This window comes from Phasianus colchicus, chromosome 14, assembly GCF_987193195.1.
Source record: "Phasianus colchicus chromosome 14, bPhaCol1.hap1.1, whole genome shotgun sequence".
Taxonomy (NCBI): domain Eukaryota; kingdom Metazoa; phylum Chordata; class Aves; order Galliformes; family Phasianidae; genus Phasianus; species Phasianus colchicus.
In genome coordinates this window covers 6,917,001-6,927,080 of record NC_143449.1, presented here as the reverse complement: position 1 = coordinate 6,927,080, position 10,080 = coordinate 6,917,001, and the positions used below count along the sequence as shown (strand labels likewise).

The 10,080-nt window shown below is 42.0% G+C and overlaps 1 protein-coding gene across 6 annotated transcripts in view; it reads right to left on the bottom strand.

The window, feature by feature from the left end:
• PAK3 (p21 (RAC1) activated kinase 3) overlaps nt 1–10,080 on the bottom strand; it is a 226,555-nt gene that overhangs the window by 5,392 nt on the left and 211,083 nt on the right. For all 6 annotated transcript variants that reach the window (XM_090150083.1, XM_090150084.1, XM_090150086.1 and 3 more), the window contains 7 exons: nt 9,971–10,034; nt 6,269–6,317; nt 3,995–4,107; nt 2,825–2,942; nt 1,917–2,016; nt 1,352–1,548; nt 325–462 (listed from right to left, as the gene is read on the bottom strand). In XM_090150083.1, the coding sequence (XP_090006209.1) occupies nt 325–462; nt 1,352–1,548; nt 1,917–2,016; nt 2,825–2,942; nt 3,995–4,107; nt 6,269–6,317; nt 9,971–10,034 (779 nt within the window). The remainder of the gene's footprint in view (nt 1–324; nt 463–1,351; nt 1,549–1,916; nt 2,017–2,824; nt 2,943–3,994; nt 4,108–6,268; nt 6,318–9,970; nt 10,035–10,080) is intronic.

Here is a 10,080-nt window from a genome sequence, read left to right as displayed (position 1 = left end):
ACAAGGGAAAATGGTTTCCAACTAAAAGAAAGATAGAGTGGATATAAGGAAGTTTTTTACAAAGAGTACAAGAGTAGTGAAGCATTAGAATAGGTTGCCCAGTGAAGTGATGGATGCTCTGTCCCTGGAGACATTCAAGGCTAGGTTGGACTGGTCTCTGTGCACTGTTTGAACTGTAGATGTCCCTGTTCACTAAAGGGTAGTTTGGCTAGATGACATTTAAATGTCCTTTCCAGTTCAAGCAACTCTGTCATTCTATGATTAACTGATGAGAATGCCATTATATATTGCACCCACATTACTTGCAGCCACTTCCCATTTTACCTGCAAAAGCTCCTTGGCAGACCCTCGCCTGTCCACATCCATCTCCAGGCAACAGTTCAGAAAGTCACGAAACACAGCAGAGAGTCTCTCAGGGTTCTGCAGCTCCGGTGTCCCATTTGTAGCTATCAGATACAGTGCCTGGGAAAAACAGAAATGCAAGACTCCACCTGTTTCCAAGAAGACCCAGGAACATTTTTCCAGAAAGAACGCAAGACTGAAGTTTGTACATTTGTCATTTGCATTTCTTAAGTAGTATGGCCAGGTAGCTGTTTGTAGCTTTTGTTTGTTCTTTCAATCTGTATCATAGAGTTTGGGTGCCAGATGGAGTGCGTTCTTGCTACTGTGAGAAGAACTGAAGGTCATGCTGTATATCAGTTCTAGCCTTAATAAAAATCATGTATGTACATAGGTGCAAGATTAATTTCCTCAGATTCCTGTCTCCCATCAGGAATTAACTGTGTAGTATTTATTTGTTTATCCACTATGAGTGTTTTCCTTAGTATACATCCCTTCCCTATTACAGTTTCATTTTAAGAGCTGGTATAAATTTGAAAAACTTTAAAATAAAGATTTATTACTTTATTGCAAGTATCCATGCATTTTAGAAAATCATTGGTAATACAAATTATAGCATTACAGTAACCAATGGCACTTCCTGAAAGGTGAGGTAACCAATCTACACTGACCTGTGTTTGAAAATACTACTGCCTGCAGATATAGTTGAAACTCTTTTCATAAAGATTCATCAGCTGGAGAAATTTGCCACAGAAAAATCCTTGTCAGAGATGGAGCTAACAGATTTCACAATCTGCCTGAGAAATTCTGCATCATTAACACAAACCCAGCAGATTTCTGAACTGGCTCCACGTTACTGGTCTGTTAGGGTTCTCTCATGTTGATGTGCTCCAGTGACATTTTTACAGGCTGTCCTTGCTGGAACCAGCCCAAGCTGATGTAACTGGGATTTTGTCTCTAAACATGGGACAGCTTAAGTAGACAATGGTGTCTGATTCTATTTGTACCTTACCCTGAGAGGATTTTCATTAAGGTAAGGAGGTTCTCCTTCCACCATTTCTATTGCCATGATCCCAAGTGACCAGATGTCAACTTTGGGGCCATACGCTTTTCTTGTCACCACTTCCGGTGCCATCCAGTAAGGAGTCCCAACCATTGTGCTCCTTTTACTCTGCTCGGGGGTGATCTGAGCACAGAAGCCAAAATCAGCTGAGGACAAAAACAAGTGTTGTTAAAGCCATCCAGAATTATGAAACCAAGAAAAGAGATCCCCACTTTATGCCTAAAAACGTCTTGTCGAATCTAGCTGGAAAAGTGGTCATGGATGTTTACTCTGCAGTGACTTTTATGCACTCAAGACTTTAGATGGTAAACTCTGGTCTCTGGAAAGGGCATGCACAAATAAAGGACAGATATTACACCTTCCTCCCTTCCATATTTCTCTGTGTGTTGGAATTGTGCTCCTAGCTTGCAGCAGTGCTCAGTACACTATCACAGGCACTCCCTTTGGTAACTAGCAGTCAGATGCAGCCCTGCACCCCATCCTGGGAAAGCTGTGCTTGGCCAGGAATACCTACTCAATTTGACAGATCCATCCATTCCGAGAAGAATATTGTCGCTTTTTATGTCTCTGTGAATCACTTGGTTTGAATGAAGGAAATCCAGTGCTTGCAGGCACTGATAGATATAAAAAAAAAACACAAGGGTAAAAATTAATGACCTGATTTCATCACACAAGAAAGGAAATGGCTATAAAAGATTTAATTTCTAGAAGAATTGACAGTAATGGCAGAATATTGTGTTGTCAGAAGGAGTAGCTTGCTGCTTCAACACTACTAGAATAATAACTTTCTAAATGAAGGCACATTAACTTTGGAAAAAGAAACGTCAGTTATTGTTACTGACTGTCCCCTAAAAGCACAGACCGAATGACTGCTGTTAAAATGAATGTGCCATTCTCGTCCATTTGACAAACTATTATTTGCCAAAAAGAAAAAATCATTTTCTTCAGGATAAAGCGGATCACTTTTGGGTGGAAGGCTGCATGACAAAGATTTTACTGTTACGTCCTACAGCGTATTTGGAAATAACATGTTAGTCATTTTTCAGAAGCAAATACCATTTTGGGTGGAACGCTACCCTTTTAAGCTGTAGACTGTGATAAATGAGTCTCTATTTTTCTTTATTATTTTAAAATTCTGCCACCAGCATGTCTGCTTTTACAGGCAAGGAATGCAGTATGGACATACTCCAGATAAATGTCGGAAGAAGCAAAGCTGAGAACAGTAAAACTTAGAGAACAGTGTAATTCCAAAGCATAGTGCAGTGATACTGGCAGGCGGTTCACTAAACACTCTTTTCTTCTCCCATATTAAAACAGCAACACAGAAACAAAGATTTGGACACAACATCACTCATGTTCTTCGCACCTGCTTAAAAGTCCCATTCTGTCCCAGTAATCAGAAGTACAGTTGGGATCCCTTACCTCCCTACAGACAGCTGCTATCTGCCCTTCATCCATACACGTCTCTGTAACAACATCAGTTAGAGAGCCTCCAGCCAAGTACTCCATAACCACCCAGAGCTCATCACCTACTAGGTAGCTGAAAAAAGAGAACAATAGATTTCATTAAGATGAATGTAACTAAATTGTCTTAGGAAAATTACCACAGTTATTCTTCTTACCAGTTCATTTTTAAATGAAGACAGAGTAAAATGAATGGACGTTCCTTCTAGGCCATGGAGTACTAGAAAATACTGAATATAGTGCTAAAAAACGGCAGTACAAATGAGAAAGGCAGATAAATAAAAAATTATGTATCTTAGATGGCAAGCAAGTGAGAAACATAGTTTTTAGGTAAATGTTGAACCAGAATATATCTGATCACTTGGTTCATTATTGTAAAACACAGAAAAATTAGGAATAAGACAACATAACTTTCATAGTAACCATGGCAGGGATGTGTGTACCACAGAGGACAGGGAATGGTCAGCGGTTTGGAACACCTTACATAAATACATTCAGAAATAGGGAAAACAGCTTAAAAACTGGCAAATTATGTGTGCCTGGAAACAGGAACTTAGTCTTTCTGGCACCTACAGCAATGGAAAACAGCCAGAAAAGCTAAAGAACATAACTTCTGTGGTGATTTATTTGCACAATATGCAGAAAATATGACCAACGTAAGAACAGGGAGGTAGTGGAGCTACAAGCAGTTGTTTTAGTAGGATAGGGCTGGTCAAAGTCTTTGAAAATACTCTCAGAACAGCATAATCCATCTAAATAAGTACTTCTGTGCTGTACAGGTGACAGAACACTGCCCAGAGAGGTCGTGGATTCTCCTTGGAGATCTTCAAAAGGTTCTGGATATGGGTCTAAGCACCCTGCTCTGGTGGCCCTGCTGGAGCAGGGTGGGACCAGCTGAACCCAGGGCTCCCTGCCAGCCTCAACTACTTTGGGCTTCTGTGGGATTAACATACAAAGACCAACCTTTTCCCACACATTTATTTGCACACATACCCACACATACATACACACATATTTATAGATAAGTAATAAAGAGGTCAGTTTTCTGTCAGTGACCAAAGGCTTTTCTCAATCTTTGACTTGAAGTATATAAATGAACATTTATGTGAGAATACCAGAATCACTCACCTGTCTAAATAGTTAACAATATTGGGGTTTTTATTTTCCCTCATGACCAGGATTTCATTAATAATTAGTTCCTTTTTGGGCTGTTGTTGGAGATTCATTTGCTTTATGGCCACCTAAAACAACAGTGAAAACAATGCATTAGCTCAAATAATCTGTTGCACGAGATCAGAACCAACATGGAGCGAGCGTTCTTGGAACGACGTATCAGAGCTGTGGCAAAGGATCTTGTTATTAGAACAGCCTATTTCTGTGCTTGCTTGTTAATAGTTACAGGACACACGGTCATATATCTTGCCTTATAAACCTGTAAAAACCATTTTTAAACTTTCAGTCCCAAATCTCTAACACTCCTCTGGACTTACGTTCTTCTAAGATGGCCTCAATTTATTACCCCCATTGTTATTATTCATGCACATTCTGCAAGCAGCAAATGATTTTATTACCATGAAAATACATAAAAACTGTTGGAAATCCTTTAATAATTACGTGATTTTAAATGATTATGTCAGCAATTGCTGTCACTCCTAACTTGAGATCATTAAGGTTACATACACACACAAATTCTTGCACTTCCTAACTTCCTGGATTTTGATTTTGCATCTCAAAAACTGGTATTTTATGGGCATGTCAAGGTTTATGTGTACCAGTCTATGGCTTCCAGGCCCCTTGCAGACCTCTAAGAGCAGTTACATCCATCCACCACTGGAGGTGGTGGAACATCAGTGGAATCTCACACTACCAGAGATCAGGTGTGTTTGCTGACAGCCCCAAGCAGTCTCTAAGACACTCCTGTTCCCCCTCAAAGGGATTTGTTCAGCCTCCCTCCTCTAATCCTGGCTCTTGACATGGAATGAGAACAACCACCCTCTTCCCCTGCTCTCATTTCTGATGTCAAACAGATTTTCCAACAGAATTTGCATATCTTTTTCAAAAACTATAGCTTAGAAAAGGAAATGAATGTTAAGACACCACTTTAAATCAGCCACTATCCAGACTTGTCAAAGTTAACACCGCTTTTCTTCAACATTTGTTTCTTAACCCCTGGGCCCCCAACTTCCCCACAACCAGTCCTTGCCAGGACGAGGCTGACGTCACCAGGTAGCATCAGGAGCCGTCACTGACATCACACCCAAACACAACTGTGCTGTTCAACAGAGATCACTGCCCTTGACCCAAGCTTTCTCATTTTTCAATGTCAACCAGCTTATGAATGACCAAAACACAGAACTGCATTCTAAATACGATTCCTCCTTAATTAGTTCTTTTACTATATCTTGAAGATTACACGCACTATAGAAAAAAAAGTGAAACAGTATTACTGTCTGAATCAGTGCTCAAGATAAACTGGGAACAAATGACAGCAGCATCCATTAGCTAGTTGTTGCATCCAAGTACTTAGCAATGAAAACAGCGTGCCCTTCTCTGAAGGACAGCACTTCCCTCCTCGCATTATTTCTGGCAGCTCTTACAAATTCTGCCCAAAAGCAAGCAATGCAACACAATTTATTCCTCATAGCAATAGGGGAAACTGTGACCACCACTTGGGTTCCCCGAGGCCCATGGTCACAGATCTTTAGGTTTTACAATTGGTGTTGCTAACTGACTTATGTCCAGGCTGCCCAGAGGCAGTTTTCAGTACAGAGTTAAATTACAGTCACAACATTCTCTCTAAGAGCACGTCATCTGCGTTTGGGAACAAAGAAATTTGGAAAATTTCTAACCTAACATATTTACACAGGCAATAAAAACAACATTTTTTATTCAGGCCTAAAAGCTTGTTGAGATTCATTTACAGACATCTCTAAAATATCCATTGAGGGATGACAAACATAACAGTACTGGGATGGGACAACAACACCATGGAGAGCACCGTCCTGTTCTGAAGACAAAAGAAAACACATTGCTTAGACTGCCTTAGATGCTAAGGGTGAAGCATCAGCTCAGGCACAGAGAGTGCCCAGGGGCACCAGGACAACCCTCGCCCAGGAACCCATGGGCACCTCTTCAGGTGCTGATCAGCACCTCCGTGCAATGGGTGCAGGAGAGCAGACAGCCCAGTAAGCATTCAGTTACAGAGGCAGAGAACCACAATGCTACTGAAGGGCTTTCTCCAAGAAGCTGAAGACAGCAGCTGATGCACTTTGCCAGCTGACACCAGTCCATGCTGAGCAGGAACAGCCTGTGTGCTACAGATCTACAGGCACCCTGAGAACCCATCCCCAGCTCCTGCCAGAGGGGAAAACACTGAGCGCTGCAAAATCAGCTGGTGCTTACCTCTTGTCCCGTGGCAATGTCTATTGCTGTATAAACCGTTCCTGATGCCCTAGAAACAAAACAGCAACCAAAGAATGAGAAGTGGTTTTGTGCCTTGGAGTGAGAACAAGTCCTGACAGAACATCTCTGCTGCCTGCAGTGGTCCTATCCCTCCCTCGCTCATTCAGCCCTCCAGCAGCACACAGCACAGCCACCTGCCCACCCTCCATCAGGTGGGGAATCCAAGATCAATGTCCATTGTAATGAGAAAGGGCAGGTGCACACCTCCAATACACCTCCTGAATTATTTCAGTTCAAAATTTAAGGAGGGAGTTGTTTTCACTTCCTCCCCAAAAAACCCTGGAAAATATTCCCCAGTTCTGCTTTGCTGTTATTTTTTTGTTGTTTTTTTTTTCTCCATGAAATTTAACAGGAAATCTAGCTACACCTTCTTAAACTTCTAATTTGAATTTATCTGCAAAATTGAGGCATCTAGTCATTCTGGGAACCCAAATGCACATCCACCCTCTGAAGAAAGGATTTGGAGACAATTTCCTTAGCATGCAAGGCACTGTCCTCCAGCCCTCCTGACACATCACAGCTGGAGCAGGCTAAGGTGTATGACATCCCACATAAAACCTGAGTGTGACCCAAAACAGGAGAACCTAAGGCAGCTTCTCTTTGTCAAGAGCCATTCAGCAGCTGCTCTGTTAGGTGCACCAGACATGAAGGACACTTCATGGTGTCTGCATTGTGCTTCCACAACCGATGTAGGCAGTGGTATAGAGCCACCAGAAATAGGTGACCTGCAGACCAGACAGTGCTATGCACTGCCTGCCACCTGCCTCTCATTAAGAGGTTCTTCCCCCGCAGTGCTAAGAAGGGCCATCATCAGAGGAAACCCCTTTGAGTTTATCAGACAGTGTGGCCTTATAAACTCCACTGGGGCTTCCTTTGGGTGTGTGCTGCCATCATTTAAGAAACTCGTGGCTGCAGAGACAGCAAGGCAAGGGAGAGTCTGGAGATTTGAGAAGTGGGAATGTGTCTTGCAGGTGTCCTGGTATCTGAAAACACAACATCAGTTCACTCATTTTTGCCCCACTGCCTGGTTTGTTTCTGTTTATCTCAGCCTGAGATATTTCTGAACGCCTTACTTCAACCAGCAGCCCTGCACAGCAGTGTTGGGAACAATGCTATCATTGGACATGCTACGTACTCTTTTAATATAAATGCAAATGCGTTTTTCTATGACTAATTGTTGAGATTAATCCAATTTGTTTTCACAAAAAGCCAACACCATTTATTTGGATTTTCTAACACTGTGCTGTACCTCCTGAGTACAATCCTGTCAGGATTTATTTTAAAATGGTTATTTAAATGAGGATGCCTTTTGGTATGCTCCAGGCCATCTGTGAAGAGCTCAGATAAAGGTGAGGAATTTAAGTAAGGCTGTGAATTAATTGCAAAGGCTCTGTGACTCTGCATTAGGGACTTTTACTTCGAAGCAGCTATAATTTCTGATCTGTATCTAACTTTTAAACTCTTCTGTAGAATCTTCAGTTTAATGCAGTCAGGCAAGTACCAGAACCTACAATGAGATCTGCTTCACTAAGATGCAGCGAAATACAAACTGCTAAAGCCAACAAACAAATAACCACCAGAAACCAGACTGCTCGTAGCTCCATCCTGCTTTTGTCTTTCCTAGCAAGAGCTAAGCACAGCTGGAGCAAACACAGCCCCTTTATCAAGCACCAGTTAACTAAGTTCCCTCCAGTGTCAGCAGCATCTTCAGTCCTAAACTGGACACAAATTACAAAACAGAGATTCAGCACTGAATCAGACCTGTGCTTCTGCTGGCTGCAGTTCACTGCAATGTGGCTAAAAAAACATCACATTGTTTGTCTGCTTCCAAGGCATGCAGCCATGAGGCACTATGGGCTGCTCACTTCACTTTTCCTGATGTACAAATCTGCTGCTAACCACACCTCAATTAACAGTCTTGCACCCACTCAGTGCTGCTACTGAAAAGCTGCTCACTTCCCTGCAGTGTAACACTGAGGGCCTAAATGCCAGCCCAACTCCTTTACGGACTGTGGGACGAAGTACATTACTGAGTGCACTCACTGTTCTAGTATTTGAGAAAAAAAAATCATAATTTAAATTATAAAAGCTACACCAAGTCTTAAATAAAACCTTTATGCACAGCTGAAGTCCAAAAACAGGTGTCAAAACAGTCCCACATTCATGCGTTCATTGCAATAGCAATGAAGGTCTGAAAGACACCCAGCACAGGTCTACCTATCCCCCAGGACTGCTGTTTCCATCCAACTCAACCCATGGCACTACCACAGCACACCAGCCCCCCTGTAAGAAGGGTATGCAACTTTCTGGCTGCAAAGCATCCCAGAGGAAACATATCTCGATGTCCTTTCAGGGCCGCTTGCATTTCCATCAGTTGTTGAGGCACCTTTGTACAACCTCACTCCTAGCAGTGTCAAAACAAAAGATAGTGAGTGAGGACAACAGTCATTTTGTGACTGACAACAAGAATCTGTTCACACATGTTTATTCTGAATCTCACTTCTTCAGCTGACACTAATCTTTGGGAGACTGGCATGGCTCTGAGTGTCCAGTGACATTTTACAAGTGACAATAAGAACCAAAGCTGCAGGTAAAAAGCAATCCAGAGTCTCAGAAAGGATTTTATACAGTGAATGGAGAAGAAATACCTCCCCACAAGTGTCCTATCAAATCAGATTTATCTACTGAAAAGCCTGCCAGAAAAAGAGCATAAGTGTGCCTGGCTTTCTTCAGTACGTATCAGCTGTAGGTCAGCAACATGCTACCCTGAGATCAAACCTCACTGTTAAGGCAGAATGGTATCTCCTGATGTCAGCAAGCAGCATTCTGCCATGCACAGCAGCAGCATGCTCCTGGTCTGACAGAAATGGCAGCAGACCTCCTGGAATTACAACACAGCCAAGGAAGAAAACCTGGACCAAGCAGGGAGTCTGCCAATATTTGAAATGTGTTTCAGATATCTAACTTCAATGTCATTTCTCTTCTTGTCTCCTCACATAGGCAGCATTTCAGATCAGTCCCAATTAGAATAAGTAAGGTTTCCAAAGAGAACAGCTCAGCAGATCATTTTTGATAGAGCCCCAAATCCTGCAGGATCTCAGCAGTGTGCCATCAGGCAGGCAGTGAGTTTCCATGCGAAGTAACTGCACATCTACACCACCCTTATTACTGATTTTTTTGTTTTTGTTTTGTGTCTGTTTCAATTTCTAAACTATGTGGTCATACTCACAATCAGAGTATTTTTATTGCTAATATATTTTAAAATGTCATATAAATAAAAGCTCTCAATAACAAGTACTGTTTGGTAAGTTGCTCCTTCAGACAAGGAAGCAGAATTTTTTTCTTCTTAACCTAGTATGAATTTATTATTTTAAAACATGTAAGAACTATGTCTTCTAAGAAGATGCGTGCTGCACACTTGAGGGACAGTAGATTCCCAGTCCCATTCCTTGCTGCAGCACCAGCAAGGGGTCTTTGACAATTCCTTCTGGCCATAGTTAAAATACTGGTAAGAAGCAAGAGCCTGGAGAATCCAAACCCAGTGTGTGAGTATGTTGGAGCTTGCCTAGGTTCCCACTTTGCTATTAGAGCAGCAAAATACCCAGCCCACAGCTGTGTATAAGTTACCATGACTGGACTTACCCTTGGCCAATTTTTTCAAATCGAGTGTATTTCTTCTTAGGGTCTCCCACACTCACAATGCTCCCTGAAAGAAAGAAGATAAAAGATGTTCACTTGAAAATGGAGACACA